At 37.3% G+C, this 17,387-nt stretch overlaps 1 protein-coding gene across 6 annotated transcripts in view; it reads left to right on the top strand.

The window, feature by feature from the left end:
* Positions 1-17,387, top strand: part of SEMA6A (semaphorin 6A) — a 177,316-nt gene that overhangs the window by 96,759 nt on the left and 63,170 nt on the right. For all 6 annotated transcript variants that reach the window (XM_081943595.1, XM_081943598.1, XM_081943596.1 and 3 more), the window contains exons 4-6: positions 10,929-10,989; positions 13,394-13,456; positions 15,624-15,725. In XM_081943595.1, coding sequence (XP_081799721.1) covers positions 10,929-10,989; positions 13,394-13,456; positions 15,624-15,725 — 226 coding nt within the window. The remainder of the gene's footprint in view (positions 1-10,928; positions 10,990-13,393; positions 13,457-15,623; positions 15,726-17,387) is intronic.

Raw genomic sequence — 17,387 nt, 5'->3', positions numbered from 1 at the left:
ACTTATTTCTAGTACTAATTGATAGGATCAAGATAACTAGTGAATGCTTCCTGGACCATATTGGAAGAGTTTTGTTTTGAAAGTGGAGTCAGGTTGTTTTAAGTACCGTATTTTTCGCCCTATAAGATGCTCCGGAATATAAGACGCACCCAATTTTAAAGGAGGAAAATCTAGAAAAAAAAGATGTTTGGGCTCAATTGCCACTCAATTTTGGACTCAATTTGGTCATAAGTTTTCTTTCTTTGTTTGTTTCTTTCATCTCTCTCTCCCACTTTCTTTTTTTTCTTTTCTTTTTTCATTCTTTCTACCTTTCTTTCTCTTTCTCTCTCTTTCTGTTTCTCTGTGTGTCTGTCTGTCTGTCTCTCTCTCTGTGTGTAGCTCTTTGTCTCTCTCTCCCTCCCCCCTCTCTGTCTCTTTCTGTCATTCTTTCTGTGTGTCTGTCTGTCTGTCTCTGTATCTGTGTCTCTCTCTCTCCTCCCTCCTCCATCTGTCACTCTGTATGTGTGTGTCTGTCTGTCTCTCACTCTCCCTCCCTCCCTCCCTCTCTCTGTGTTTCTCTCTCCTCCCTTCCTCTCTGTCTGTCACTCTGTGTGTACGTGTGTGTGTGTGTCTGTCTGTCTGTCTGTCACTCACTCAATCACTCACTGTGTGTGTGTGTGTGTGTGTGTGTGTGTCTGTGTGTGTGTCTCTCCCATTGAAAGTCTCCCATTGAAAACAGCGCTGAGTGAGGTGGGGAATCCTCCCTTTCCCCCTCTTAGAGATCTTTTGGGAAGTGAAAGAGCTGAGAGGGGGAAAAGCCTCCCATTGAAAACAGCACTGAGTGAGGTGGGGAATCCTTGCTTTCCTCCTCTCAGGGATCTTTTGGGAAGGAAAAAGTGGGGTGGGGAATCCTCCCATTGAAAACAGCGCTGAGTGGGGTGGGGAATCCTTGCTTTCCTCCTCTCAGGGATCTTTTGGAAAGGAAAAAGTGAGGTGTGGAATCCTCCCATTGAAAACAGCGCTGAGTGGGGTGGGGAATCCTTGCTTTCCTCCTCTCAGGGATCTTTTGGGAAGGAAAAAGTGAGGTGGGGAATCCTCCCATTGAAAACAGCACTGAGTGGGGTGGGGAATCCTTGCTTTCTTCCTCTCAGGGATCTTTTGGGAAGGAAAAAGTGAGGTGGGGAATCCTCCCATTGAAAACAGCACTGAGTGGGGTGGGGAATCCTCCAGTTCCTCCTCTCAGGCTCGTCCTTCTTTTTAAGCAGGCAGCTATCAGAGAGAAAAAGGCAGCGAGGCTTCTTTTTAAGCAGGATCTTTAAGCAGGCGATCTTTAAGGGAGAGATTCTCTCTCTTCCTCCCCCCCCCCGTTTCTCTCCCCCCTTTCCTTCCTCCTCCTTTTCCTCTTTCCCGGTTTTTCACACTGAGCCATTGGGGGACGTCAGAGGGAGAGAGAGACGGATTGAAGGGTGCAAAGAGATGGGGGCCTCCCATTTTGAGAGGAGGAACTGGAGGATTCCCCACCCCACTCAGTGCTGTTTTCAATGGGAGGATTCCCCACCTCACTTTTTCCTTCCCAAAAGATCCCTGAGAGGAGGAAAGCAAGGATTCCCCACCCCACTCAGCGTTGTTTTCAATGGGAGGATTCCCCACCTCACTTTTTCCTTCCCAAAAGATCCCTGAGAGGAGGAAAGCAAGGATTCCCCACCCCACTCAGCGCTGTTTTCAATGGGAGGATTCCCCACCTCACTTTTTCCTTCCCAAAAGATCCCTGAGAGGAGGAAAGCAAGGATTCCCCACCCCACTCAGTGCTGTTTTCAATGGGAGGATTCCCCACCTCACTTTTTCCTTCCCAAAAGATCCCTGAGAGGAGGAAAGCAAGGATTCCCCACCCCACTCAGCGCTGTTTTCAATGGGAGGATTCCCATTCGGCTGCACAAGCGCTGCCTTCTTCTCTCTGATAGCTGCCTGCTTAAAAAGAAGGACGAGCCCCAATGCAAAAAAATGCCATGGACTTGCGAGTGAGTTACAGGGGCGGGGCTTCTAGGTTCATTGACCAACCAGCAGAAACCCACCACTGCCCAGGTGGCTACATTCAGCCTATAAGACGCAACCAGATTTTCACCCTCTTTTTTGGAGTAAAAAAGTGCGTCTTATAGGGCGAAAAATACGGTAGCTGAAAAAAAAAGGCCATTGAACGCTTTCTGTATTAATTTATTCCTTTGAATGGAAGATTGCATTACAGTTATTTGGCAGATTGGTTCTATAGCATAGGCTTGGGTCTTTCGTGAATTATGAAAAGGATGTTTCAGGTTGCCCATCCCTATTTTAATCTATATCTGAAATGAACAGATATGACTCTGGATAGAAATCTTAGAAAAAATAACAATAATTTTATGATCGCAGAAGCAGACACTTATTGGCCTTCCAGATGTTTTTAATGGAAGTTTTTACAGTTCCTTCACATTAGCAATGCTGGCTGAGATTGATGGAAATTGAGGCCCAAAAAAATCTGCAGACTACCAGGTTGCTTAATTCTTCACAAGGAGAACATTCCCTCAGAACTGAAAAATAGGAACAATTGGCAGTTGTTCTATAGACTGTGAAAAATCAAGCTCTCCCCATCAACTTACACATTTGGCACGCTAGTCAGAATGCATTTATATTCCTTCACTTGTATTTCCTTAGTAATGCTGCTGATCAAAAGGCGCTAGCTGATAGCTTCAGCTGTTACCAACCCAATTTACATATTTATCTAGTATATAAGAACTTAAAAAGAGTCTCACTGGACCAATCTAGGCCAATATTCTGTATTGGACAATGGCCAATTATAGGAATTCAGGAAGCTTAGCAACTTGAGCATGAAGCAATAGCCCTCTGTCACTGTTGCTCCCTTGCAGCTGGTATATACCATGTGGTGGAGCAGTAAATAGGCATAGTAGTTACTCATTCATTTGGAATATTGGCATCATTCTCCTGTGTTTATAAAAGCAACTAATTGCCTATTTTGGAAAATAAGCAACAATGTTGTACATTCTGCAAAGTTATAAAATTAAATTTTAACGATGGTAGTTTAACCATTTATTTTTTAAAATTATAGCAAAGAAAGAACCAGACAGAAAAGAATGGAAAATATGTGTATTTTTATATTTGACACATTTGAAATTTATCTGTATCGCATTGTGCAAATTATGAGCAAACTTTTTTATTTTATCTTTAAAATCTCATATACTGTGTGGGGTTGCCTCTTGGCCAGTCTCTAATAACTTTCAGAGGTCTTATTACAAAAAAAGAAAACAAGTCACAATTAGGAGCAAATATTTTTCAGTAATGTGAAATAAAATATGGACTGTGAAAAGGATGGATGTCTCCTAAAGCCAGTGGCATATCAAGCACATTTGACATCCATTATGAATATTTTTAAATATCCATATCAGTTCATTACTAAGAGACTGTTTGCTATATTGGTTAAGGCCTCGGACTAGAAACAGGAAGTTCACCATTGGCCCTTTTGGGTCCGCAGCTGATGCAGATATTATCACCACCACTTGATGTACCACTGCCTAAAGCACTTCTAGAATTCCTTGAGTGGAAATTAATTGCTTAGCAGGTCATTATTAACTCTCTACTGTGACAACTCAGGTTTTCTTAATTGATTCAAAATATGTTGTATACTATGCTTTAAAAAACCCTTTAAGAGCTTCTGTATAAGGACCTTTTTATGTGACCATCTGAAGACAAGCCGTAGTCACTTACATTAGCTGGTAAGTGTGTATACACTTGCTATCCATGGGAAACTAATATGTAGTAGATATCTCACCCCACATTTTATTACTCACTTGGGATGATTTGAGCTTGCATGCAAATAGTTTGTCTCTAGTGATGCCTTCCTGTGACCAGTTATTGTGGATAAGTAGGGGAATTATTTCAAAAGGATTTCTAGTAGCAACCTCTTCCAGAACTGAATGTGAGCATATGTTAATCTGTATTCTATTGCAGAAGATTTAACATGGTTTTCCAGTAAAAATTAGGCCAATTTAAAATAGCAACTGTAAATGGAATTAGTAAAAATTATTACAGAATAGTATTATTCAAAAACAGAGGCATTAGATTAAATAAACCACTTAAAAGATGGTCTCAACAACTTCAACACGTGAAGATGTTAGTTGGTGGTTTGAAAGTTATTCTAAGTTTTTGCCATCTGCTGGACTTGGACATCCTTCAGTAGAATAAAAATTTCTTTTAAAGAAACCTAAGGAATATTTTCAACGATAATAAACCAATCATGCATCAAGTATTTAATTAAGCTGAAAATGCAAACATCATATTAACTAAAACAATCCGCATTGGACCATGTCTAAATTGTGTCTAGGCTAAATGTATTTTTATAGAATTGGAAAGGTCCTTTAAGGTCAAAACTCCAACAGCTGCTCAGAGGACATTCTTGACAGATGGCTGTCTAACTCTTGCTTTTATGGTTAATTTCTTTTTTCTGGCATTACGTTTGGAATCTGTCTTATTGTGATTTAAGTTCCATGTCTTGCACTCTAAAATGACAGAACAATTTTTGACCTTTTATCTTACAGGAAAGGCAACTTTGGCCTAGCTGATCATTTCCTAAACCTCCTTTTCCATAAAGAGGTCCACCGGATCTCTTTATTGATCATGGGAGCGCCCTGTTCGCGCTCTGCTTTACTATTACTACTGTTTCTGCTATGTTTCTGAGTATAAGAACATTACTCTACTAGCTTTGGAGGAGCCTTCTGCACATTGTCACTTCTATTCCTCTGAGCACTTCTGAGACTTGGGTCAGTTCAGGATTATCAAAATTATCACCTGAAAAGATGTCAAAGTGAAGGTTTTTAGACTATTCGGCATTCATCAGTACAAAAACATGTTTTGCTGCACTGAAATTATACAAAAATGTCTCTATTCTAAAAATTATTCTTTTTTTAAAAAAAAGAACAAGGATAAAATGGAGCAAAAGTCCCTTTCATCTTTAGGTAATAAACTTTAAAAAGTGAATCACATTTTGATAACTATTAAGAATGAAAATTAATAACTGCTTCTGCTTTTGCAGTGTGGCGTAACAGTGACAACTATGAATTCCAATGAAAGGAATTTAATAAGCAACTTTGTATGGCATTTTTTACACAAAATAAGCAGCATTTTTTTTAATTTTACATAGTTACTGCATGAAAAGTTACTTCCATTCAAGGTTTGCCTGGCACTTGTTAGGTGTCTGCCCATCATCTTGCCATTATTTAAAGAGGTAGTTAATAGCCACATATCTTATTTCTCATCCTTTAATTGTCTGTCCCAGAAGTTTGTTTTTCACTTTTTCTTTTTGGCAGAGATTGTATTAGGTGTGCCTGATGGTGTCAGCATTTCAGTTAATGCACAAGCCAAATGTGCTCCAAATTATTTGAATGTTTTGAGAATCTATTTTGCTTTCTGATAACAAAGGGAGGTGTTTTAAAATAGGGATTCATAGAGTAATAAATATATACCCATTCACCCATTTATTGGACCAGTGATTCAGATGCTTTTCTCTACTGCGCTGCTTCCTTTGCAAGAAATTCAGTTTCTTCTTGTTGGAAAAGATTAATGTATTTACATGAAAATGTAGGCTTTCTGCCTCCACATTGAATATTGTGTAGAACATAACTGCCTGTGCATGTCGCAGGTATATTTTGCATAGAATGCAATGACAAACCATCGAGCCCCGATTACAATGTGTTAACTTAAGAATTTGAACATTCCCTGCTACACCAAGGAAGAAGTAATGTAACACAGTATATTTTGTTTGTTTGCATTGTTAACAAACCCTGAAGCTGCTTAACTGCTTATTGGGAATTGCAGAATGGAATGACCCTCTAGTGAGGATAAATATCATGTTAAAAATTATTTTTTTTTACCATGTGCAATTGCAGAAAGTTATGTACTCATTGTTAATTAGCACTGTACTCCAACCTGAGGGGAAAGGCATAAAGGATCAGCCAGTTTCATGAATGAACTTAATGTTCTTCTTAGAATAAATGACAAAACCAGCAGCAGTGTGCGGGCGCAGATGGATGATGATCGAGACTACGTAATATAGAAAGTGTTTCTTGGACAAATCATGTGAAAGTCATTGTTTCACCCTAAACTAGGTCAGGAATGGAACCCCCATTGCTAAACTGTTGCTACTGATAACTATTGCTGTAAATTGCAATTCAACAGCATTAGTATAGTCTCTGATTCACCATCAAGACATAAGGTGCTTTGTATAACTCAATTATTGTCCATAAGAGCTCTAGTTATATTTCACTGATTGTAGCTGTTCCCATAATCTTACATAATTTTCCCCTCTCCATTTTTAATTGGACAGAGAAGCTGATGAGTTTTCATCTCTTCTGCAGAACCAAGCATCCACAAAGTTCCAGTTTTCCCTGTTCAGTCCTTTGCTAATGTATCCCCAATTTGTTTTGAACGAAGATAAATGTCACTGTATTTCCTTGTTTCATTACTTTTGAAGGCAATGCATTCTTTCTCAGCTTTGGGGTTTGCAACAGAACCTAGCTGTATCCCAGGAACATTTACCCCTACAGTCCTTTATACTTGGATGCTAGATAGGGTTGCAATCTGGCTTAAGGCAAGAGCACAGTTAATTCTGTAAGTATAACATTTGGAGAAACTGTAACTAGCTTAAAGAAACTCCAATAAACATGTCTTTCTCCAAGCTGGTAAGACATACTAATAGTTCCCACATGAAATCCTCTAAAGTGGTAGTGAATCCTTGGAGCACTTATGTCATTAAGTATAAACTGCAAAATCCCCTGGATGGCTAGCTTTACTAAACTATTGCAATCTGAACTCTCAAGGGGCCAGGAAGCAATCTCTTTATATTCTTTAGACTCTTATTGCCCCCCCAAAAATGTCATAAGAAGGTTAGATCATTTTGCTGGTATGAGGCAAGTGTTGAAGAGAATATGAAGTACATGAAAGACAAGCAGAATTTGAATAATTAAATAATGTTTCTTATAATAGCTACAGGAGAAGACTGATTTTTTTTTCTTCTTGCCATCTTCACAAAAATCACTTAATTTTTCAGGTGTTCGTTTTGCCTTTCTCTCTCCCACTACATCTTTTGGTAATTTATCATACCTCCCTGGTGCACACCAGAATCTTAGCATGCATTTAATGCCCATAGCTGTGGCCACGGGTTAGAAAAAGGCAGCATTATTTACATTTTCTTTCCCTGCACAAGTGTGGCATAATAACATCTGCGGCAGCACTTCTAACTGCAGGTGGGAAAACCAGAAGTGCTAGAATTAGTTTATTTGTATAAAAAAATGAATTTGCAAAATCAGGATGACGGAGAGCATCAATATAAAACAAAACGGCATAGATTTATATATTCAGTTTAGCAAACCTTTTTAGTGTTTGGCAATTCTTGTATGGAAACATCTGTGGATCAGTGGAAGCTTTTTTTTTTTTTTTTTTACTTATCTGGAAATCAGAGTTCACATAGGTCCATAATTCTGGCTTTTACTTTTTCTGACAATTGACTGGCAAATCTGTCATAAGTCCTTATAGTGTTCCTCAGTTAGAAGGGAGTTAAACATAATGCTGTGCTGAACCTTACAGTGTTATTTTTTTTCCTGGCATTCAGTATATACAAAACTTCTAACTGAGGGTAAATAGAACTTTTTTTTTTTAGATATTGCCAGGGATAATCACTTATTAACTTGTCATACTAATGCATGTTTTTGTTTTTAATCTATTTTGCCAGAGCTTTACAATGAAAATCTGCAGAATGAGGACGCACTGTTTTCTCTGTAAAATAAAAACCAAACAAAATAGTAGCTTTGTATTAACTTTGGATCAAAGTTCTACCAATGTATTCAAGAAAATAATAAGCATTAAACTTGTCATAAAAGTAAATGGCAGTTTTCCCAGAAGATTAAGCAATATAAAAATAAATATCGACACACCTTTCTCAGCATGGCATTTTAGAAAGAAAGCTGCTTTCAAATGGGAGGAAATTCATGAAAAACTTAAGAAAAGCTGATTTTTTTAATAAACAAATCCTTTTCTCTATGTGGGGAAAATGTTGCTTATATTTTGGCTTGCTGCAAATGTTTTCAATCTGCTAACCTTGCTTCCTCCAAATATATTTTTAAAAACTAGTATCAATAGAGGAGATTTCCTTATATACACTGACTATTTTAAAATACCTAGCACATACTCCCTTACAGGTAGTAGGGAGAGGGTTAATGTTATTTGAAAGAACAGTGAGTAGCTGAAACTCCTTTTTTATCAGTCTCATCCTCCTATTCTTTGCTCAGTGCTACAAGGTTTTATTATACTAGTGCTGTCTTCTGTTTTATAAAATGATATTTCCCTTATATTTCACATTGTTTAAGAGCATGTAGAAGCAGGCCTATATTCTTTGATCTTAATTTGTCTCTAAGGAGAAAGTGGCATCTAATTTTATTTATTTGTTAATTTATAAACTCTCAAAGAAAGAAAGAAAAAGGGAACACAAACAGCTTACATTAAAAGAGGTCTCACCGTCCCAGGATAAGTTTTCAAACATTTCAACTATTCGTTTGACAAAACAAGAAACAAAGCAAGAAAGATGTTGTGAGCTTTTATCCCTGTTTATATTATAAATCAAACAACATTTCTATTGAATTTGGACACAAACTTTTAAAAACAAAGCCACATTATCATTGCATACACCGGCACCTCAAGCTCACTCAATACCACCCAAAAGACCTAATAATAGATCTTCAAGCATTTCAAGTAAAATAAACATCAATGTGACCTATGTGATTTATTGGGACAGGGAGGTAGCAATAGCACTTAGAGTTATATACCTTTTCACAGTGCTTTTCAACCCTCTCTACAAAGACAGCATATTGCCCCCAACAATTTGGGTCCTCCTTTTAGTTCAAAGTTCTACATGTACCAAAATGTTTTACTATATGATTTTTGCTTGTGAAAAAAGAAAAGATGCCCTTCAACATACATCATTTATAGCAGGCATGTCCAAAGTGCAGTCCGGGGGCCAAATGTGGCCTTTTTCAAATTTCAAGCGGCCCGCAGCCTCTTCTCCCCACTGGAGTTATTTGTTTAGTCTTTCATAAAATACCATATTTTTCGAAGTATAAAGATGCATCTTTTTCCCCTCAAAAAAGAGGCTAAAAATCTGGGTGCATCTTATACACTGAATACAGCATTTTTTGCCTCCCAAAACTCTGCCCCCTTCACCAAAATGGCTGCGCATAGCCTTTAGGAGGTTTTCAGAGTGCTCCTGGGGGCTGTGGAGGGCATAAATGAGCAGAAAATGGGCCATTTTTTGCTCAACTTTGCCCCCCCCCCAGCCCCTAGGAGCGCTCTAGAAGCCTCTTAAAGGCTATTCATGCTCTTTTAAAAAAAGGCCCATTTTCGTGAAAAATGGGCCATTTTGGGGAGAGTGCAAAAACTTCTTTTTAATTTGCCTCTTCAAAATCTTGGTGCGTCTTATACTCTGAAAAATACGGTAGTTAATTCGCATTTAATGTTAAGGGTTCAAAGAATGTCAGGCTGAATGATCGGACCCACACATTTTCACCTCACCAAATCTGGCCCTCCTTGCAAAAAGTTTGGACACCCCTTTTTTTTTTTAGTGTTATCTTAAGTTTTCTTTCTCCCATATGTTTTTCCAGTATTGATCGGTTTCTGTTGCTTTATTGTTGCCCAGCAATTGGGAGTACACTGTGTGAATGGTTCTTTGGAGAATAGGGCATGTATCTTCTTGGACTCTGCCTCTATACTCCTTAGCCTGGTAGCCAGGACTGTGAGCTTTGTTTAGAAGGCTTCAGATGGAGTCAGGCTGTACTTTTTTTTTTCAGTAGCCAGCTCTTTTTCTTAATTTCCACACCCTTCTGTAGGGTTAGTTCCACAACTAACTAACTACTTTCAAAGTTGCCTTGATCTTAGTCTCCAATCTCATTATCTGTGGTGGTGGGGAGAGAACTGGTATGTACTGCTGTAATTTTCTATCATATAGCCAAGCATCTCTAGGATTATAGCAGCTATTCAAATTAAATGGTTGTGTTATGGTGATAGAAAGGATTGTTGTGAAGGCTCTATTGGTATCTTTTAGCATACTGTATAATGGTACTTGTCAAAAGAATCTTGAAAATTGGTTTCAAGGGTCAACTGCAGCTTGATTATCCATGATCTTGTTTATTTTATTACTTTCAACTTTAGCTGACAATCCCAAAATTGGATATTCTTCCCCCATCCAAATTCGAACCAGTCCCGAACTTGCTTAGCTTTTTAGGTTTAGACAAGATCACTTGTATCTGCCACCCACTAAAATCTTACTAGACTATAATATAAAATAATAGGTCAAGGAATGGAGTCCCCTAATTTAAAGAACATAATGTCCATGAACACATGTTGAGTCCAGATATGTGTTTTCATATTAGGAGCCACAATTCTTAATAGGAATATCTATGCTGGATTTTTTTTAACAATGATAATATTGTTGAAGGATTATAGGAGTCTCATATTTTGCCAAATTATACAAACTTTACAGATATCTTGCAATATATCCCAATCTTACAATATATCCCATTCTCCGAACAAGGTTGACTTGTTCTGTACTTGCAAATATACAAAAAACATAATCTGTACCAAAATGATTTTAGGGAACCTCTGTCTTCTCAGTTAATTCCTTTTTACACCTTTTGTTCATTCATAGTGCATAGAATGACAGTATTGTTCATGTTGTATTTGCATTGATTGTTTATCTTCTGTAACACAAAGAAAGCATAAGATATGCTGCCTGGTGTTCTTTGATATTATCCTTAGTTCCTGACTAAGGGACAATGATTTATTTGAACATGAAGCACTCTTCCTGTAAAATATGAACCATCTGAGTTTATCTTGGCATTCTTTTTCCTCTTTGTTTACAGGGACCATATTTATACTGTTGATATGGATTCATCACACACAGAAGAAATTTATTTTAGCAAAGTAAGTAGTTTCTGCTATTCACGAGTCAAGGACAGTAAAAATAAGAAAGTAGAAAATAAATAAGAAAAAATACCCTGCTCTTCAGGTTTTCCAGACCTGCTTTTAAAATTGCAATGATTATATAAGCAAAGTGCATACATTTGCCATTTTCATTATGTACTTTGGATAAATAACTTAGCTGAAATTATAAGCAAGATTTTTACATTACAATAGAGGCGCATGATCATGCCAACATTTTTACTTATCATGCAGCTTTGACGTCTGTATTATTATAGTAAATATAAGTTACTCAACAAACTCCACTTAAATAGTTTAATGATCACGTTTTATAAGGAATTAAATACATAGACATATAGATAGTAAACACAATAATCTTATTATTTTTACAATTCTTCCCCAAGACTACAAATACTTAAGATTAAAGATAAAACTTAGAAAGCTGCCACAATTTTTTTTCTGTTAGTACTAGATTAAATATCCCAAAATTAATAGGATACGTATATAGTTAAGGAAGGGCTAAAAGCAACTCACTTGTTTTAGCACTTGAGCACTTCTAGTATCCTATATGTCATCTATTACATCATATTCAAGACAGATGATACAGCTAAAAGCTAAGATGACACCGCTGAGAGGAAAGGAGGAGGGTGCAATATCACCAAAAATATTAACTTGCAAAAATGCTTAACTACTGAATTATAGATATGGATGGAAATACTGCCCAGAATCTTAATATAACTATTAGCTTTAATGGCATTTTAGATATCATTTGTTTGTAGCAATACATCAAGCTACTCAGGTTGTATATTTATAAATAGTTCAAATATTTATTTTCAATATTTCTTATTTAAGAGCAAGTATCTTAAAACTGTTGTGCTCATGAAGTAAAATCAAGCAGAGCAATAAATAGGTTGGGCTGAAATTTATTTTCAGGTAGAATGGTTTACAAAATCTAAGTGATTTTTTTAAAGACAATCTAAGCAAAAATGAAAAAAAAAGTTTCCCAATGGATTCTGAATGAAAAATGCATGAGTAAAACAGTGGAAAAAATCTTCCAAAGTTGCATGGCTTGCTTGACTAGGAGTGCATGTCTTTGTGAGAAGCTAAATCTGCATAAAATAGTGTATCTCCTATTTCTGTTCCCCATTTTTCTGAGAACTGAGGCCCAGAACCATGTAAAATAAATATTCAGTTTTATTGTAAATGTTTGATGGCCCTTTGCCTTAAAATGTAGCATTTCTAAAAATCAGAGCAGCATATGAAATGTTCAGTTTAACTGAGATTCAGATACTTCTTTGTTGTTTTTTCCAGTGAAAATTGGCAAGTGTATATACATATCTTGACTAAGATGGCAAAGCACCATCAGTAGATACTTTTAAATACAATTCTTCATTGTTTTTTCTCATTCAGGATCCATTGACAAACAGTCTGTGGCAATTTTGCCTAGGTGCATCAATTTTTGACTCATTGTTAGAGTTTCATGAAAGTCTTTTTACAGGTAAAATCTGCTGAAAGTACATTAGACAGGTAAAATCACTGGCCTTCTAGCTGGAATCATTTATAATAATTAGCAATGGCTCTGTGGTCTTTCCAACACTACCTGAGAATGTAGGTTTTTTTTACATGCAAACATGTTTTCTGGCACTCATATCAGAAGCTGTCAGACTGCGTTCCAGCTTTGAATTAAGAGATAACTCTGGTCATATTTCTTTGTTCCTCTAGAATGAGCTCAAGTATGCTCTGCACAACTTTGAATCAGTGGAGAGAATTTCTAACTCAGTTTATTTCCCTAAACATTTTATTTGACTAAACACTACTTCCAAACAGCAATAGGGAATATTTAGTATACTGTATGAATATGCTTTAATTTTTGTTAAAACAGAGCAAAATTATAGGTGGGGTCCTTGGTGTTTTCTTAGCTTGGTCTTACTCTTACAGATATTCCACTACCAAACCAGGTAACATCAGTGCTAGAAAAACTAGGTAGCCTCCACAGATCTTTTAACACTACTTACGTTACCTAGTTTAGTAAAGAAATGTCTGCAAGAAAACAACCAAACTCAGAGAGCGCCATAGAGCCCACAGTTCAATACTAAGCTATACATTTTCTGTTGTTCTTCTATTGGTACAAAATTATATGGCTCTATTTGGAAGGCATGTATATTTATGTGCTGTATACAGTATGTCTGTTTGTGTAGGTGTATACAGTATAGTATTATACATTGCATAAATAGCAGTCATTTCTAACTAAATGTTCTACATCCATAAGGCTTCTGTACTAGAGTAAGTCAAGCATAGAATAAGCATGGAATGTTTTTGATAATTTTATATTCAGTAGCTAGTTTTCCTTTTGAAATTAAATACAAACACCCCAGGCTCTAATTGATTTCTTTCTTGATCTTTCAAGAAATTGACATGGAAATCCAGACAGCTTGATGTAGATACATGCAGAATGAAGGGAAAACATAAGGTAGGCAAATTTCATTTCTCTGGCAGATGCCACATTGTTCAATTGCTTGACTGTTCTCGTATACTGTTCTCTGTGTTACAGATTGCATCATGCCATTGTTTTCTTCCAACAGTTTATTGAAGGTTTTAATTTTCAAAAAAAAAAGTTTACTTGTAATGTAATGAAACATTATAACCAAAATGTCAAATATTGTGAAATGAAGAGGCGTTAAGAAGCTTACTACCACTACTAACTTTCTACTAGGAACTGACATAGTTTAGAGTCTTTATAGGCAATGAACAAATCATCTTAGGAAAATGTTTTAGCAATTTAAAGTTTGATTAACTATGAATGATTTTAGATCATATGTATTTTGTGGGTTTTATTTTTTTCCCATTCTACCCAGATAATGTTCAGTAAGACAGAATGTACAAGAAGCATCAGTCCTTCGTTGTTATTGTTAGTCGTGTCTGACCCATTCCGACCCCATGGACAACGTTCCTCCAGCCTTCCTATCCCCTGCCATTCCCCGGAGTTGACTCCATCCAGCAACCTCATTCTCTGTCATCCCCTTCTTCCTTTGCCCTCAGTCTTTCCCAGCATTAGGCTCTTTTCCAGTGAGTCCTTCCTTCTCATTAGGTGGCCAAAGTATTTGAGTTTCATCTTCAGAATCTGGCCTTCTAAAGAGCAGTCAGGAGATTGATCTCCTCTAGGACTGACTGGTTTGATCGCCTTGCAGTCCAAAGGACTCACAGGAGTCTTCTCCAGCACCATAGTCCAAAGACCTCAATTCTTTGGCGCTCAGCCTTTCTTATGACCAACTTTCACAGCCATACATTGCAACTGGGAAAACCATAGCCTTGACTATATGCACTTTTGTTGGCAGGGTGATGTCTCTGCTTTTTAGTATGCTGTCTAGATTTGCATAGTCCCTCCCCCCCCAGGACCAAGTGTCTTTTAATTTCTTGGTTGTAGTCCCCATCTACAGTAATCTTGGAGCTCAGGAAAATAAAATCTGTCACTACCTCCATTTCTTCCCCATCTATTTGCCAGGAATTGAGAGGGCATATGCCATGATCTTAGTTTTCTTAGCTCCTGATTAGATTACTGAACTTATGCCTACATTGGTCTGTCCACAAAACTTCACATAGTGCAGAATGCAGCCATCTTTATGTTTATAGTCTAATCCCAGTACTGGTAATTCTTGTTTTCCAAATGGCAGGAAAAATTGCTGAAACAAACAAATTGGTATATTGTATTTAATTGTATTAAACATTTATGATGTTAATTGCTGGAATAGTAGTAATGACCCTAATTGAATCTGAAATTATTGTTGTTAAGTAATTGCTGTCATTAAGCAGGTCACCATGTGACCCACATGCCTTTTTTGTGACCAAGTGACCACTGACTTCACTGGCTGTTTTACAGCAGTCGTTAAGCAAATGCTGCACTAATTAAGTAAATTAGTAAATCCATTTTATCCAATGAATATTTTTTGCCAAAAACTGGCAAATCAGAAATCAGCAAAAAAACAACAACCAAAGAAGTCAAAAATCATGTTTATGTGATCACAGCTGTAAATGTGAGCCAGTCGCTAGGTGCTCAAAATGTGGTCATATGACCTCAGGTCTGTGCGTGTCCATCAAAAATTCTACATTAGTACTTTTTAGAGGGTCCTTTATAACTTTGAATGGTTGCTGAGCAACAGTTCATTAAACAAGGATTACCTGTATTGCAGTGTCTTACACCTGCTGCAATAGTTGCATTTTCTGTGGCATTTTTCCTCATCTGGATCAACCTTTCCGCTTACTTTTAATGTCTGAATGTAATATGTTATTTATTATTATTGTTTTTATACCTATAAACTGCCTGGGATGCACCAGTGTATAAATTGTATAAATACATAGAGACATACTGAAGTCCTATTCTTGATTCATGATTGTCATTAAAGTACATTTTCTACAATAAACAGTAGCAGAAAAAGACAAGTATTATCCTTAAATCCCTGACAGCCATGTTACTCTAATGCCACTCTGAGGAAATCCATTGTTGCCTTGTTTTCCAAATGGCAGGAAAAATTGCTGAAACAAACAAATTGGTATATTGTATTTAATTGTATTAAACATTTATGATGTTAATTGCTGGAATAGTAGTTCAGTTCTTTTCCTTTTTTAAACCCTTTTGGCAGGATGAATGTCATAACTTTATTAAGGTTCTTCTAAAACGAGATGATGATACATTATTTATTTGTGGGACAAATGCCTTCAGTCCTTCCTGCAGGAATTATAAGGTAAGCATTGCATTTGTAAGACAGCATGCAATTGGAAAGGTTTTGCCATTAGTTTTTACAACAGTACGAAACCCAGAAAGTGCAAAACTGTGTTCAGAGAAATTCCTTCTTCCTCAGGAAGTTGGTTCTTCAACTAGAGGAAGTAACACAAGACCTCTTATAAAGTCGCTGTAGCATAACCACTCCCAGTCTGAGGCAGAGCTTTGAGCTATGGCAGGGTTCATGAAGTCTCATCTCACAGAAATGACCTTCCGATATAGAAAGAAGTAAGGTAAAGGTTCCTCTCACACATATGTGCTAGTCATTCCTGACTCTAGTGTGTGGTGCCTATCTCCGTTTCAAAGCCGAAGAGCTAGCACTGTCCAAAGACATCTCCGTGGTCATGTGGCCGGCATGACTAAATGCCGGAGGTGCACAGAACACTGTAATCTTCCCACCAAAGGTGGTTCCTATTTTTCTACTTGCATTTTTACATGTTTTTGAACTGCTAGGTTGGCAGAAGCTGGGACAAGTAGCAGGAGCTCACTCCATTATGCAGCACTAGGGATTCGAACTGCTGAAATGCCGACCTTTCTGATTGATGAGCTCAGCGTCTGTAGAAACAGTATATTTGCATGGAACTTAATATATAAAATGCTTGATTCTGAACTGAAAAGAAAGTTGCTGCTGAAAGAATTGGATTTTTTTTCACAATTTGTTTGGGACCTGTCTTTAATGCAGAATAACCCAGGTCATATTTGGTTGTCTCATAAAACATGATACTGCTATTTGGTACACTCACGGTATCCCTTTGGTTGCTGCTAATTAAAAGGCAGAGGCTTGAAAGTAGATGCCTGGAGTGAAGAATTGGCAGTTAACCCAAGCATATGGAAGTAGGAGGCTAATTGTGGCTTTATGCCCAGCCCAACAGTCTTGCACACAGCCCACAGAGAGGACAGTGCAACAGGAAATTGGCTCGTCCAAAAGTGAAGAAGTCAGTGCTCATCAGCCTTACCGGTCAGTTATCCAAATTTATTCCTAATAAAGCCAGCCACCTTCCTCTTCAGAGAACGGTACTTTCTCAGAATACAAATAAAATCCTCATCTGTTGCTGCCATTTATTATTTAATTTTCAAATTTTGAATGAATTCTTCTTTTGCTTATAACAAGTGATTCATCGAGACGGTTTCCAGGATCAGCTTCTCAGAGATCAGCCAGTTCGGCATTTGAGAAATAAGAAACAAACAAACCAACCACTGTTTAAAACATTTCAGATTCTGCCTGTCTCCATTGAGTAAGAAGTTTGAATATCATGATAGTGAACTCAGCTGGTGAATATGAAAAGAATTATCATCAGAATGGGGTAATCATAGGACCCCATGGCTTGCAAAAAAAATGTTCTAAAAGAATCTTAGGGGGTAACCCTCCCAAGTTCATCTACTAAGGAATGCGCACACTGAGTTGGGCACAGTGATAAAAGACAGAATAGTTTGCTCATATGGCATAACATATTTCTTGATTCTTGTTTACTATTTCCCTTAATCATTGGCTCTGCCTTTTCTAAAATCACATAAATGCTTATACAATTAATATTAGCCTTAAATTCTTAAAAGTATGAACTAAAGTCCTGGCGCCCCCGGGGGGAGGGGAGTGCAGGGTACTCCTAGAAGTGATTCTCAAAAA

The sequence above is a fragment of the Natrix helvetica genome (assembly GCF_964273705.1).
Source record: "Natrix helvetica genome assembly, chromosome: 2".
Taxonomy (NCBI): domain Eukaryota; kingdom Metazoa; phylum Chordata; class Lepidosauria; order Squamata; family Natricidae; genus Natrix; species Natrix helvetica.
This window is presented reverse-complemented; position numbering and strand designations above follow the sequence as displayed.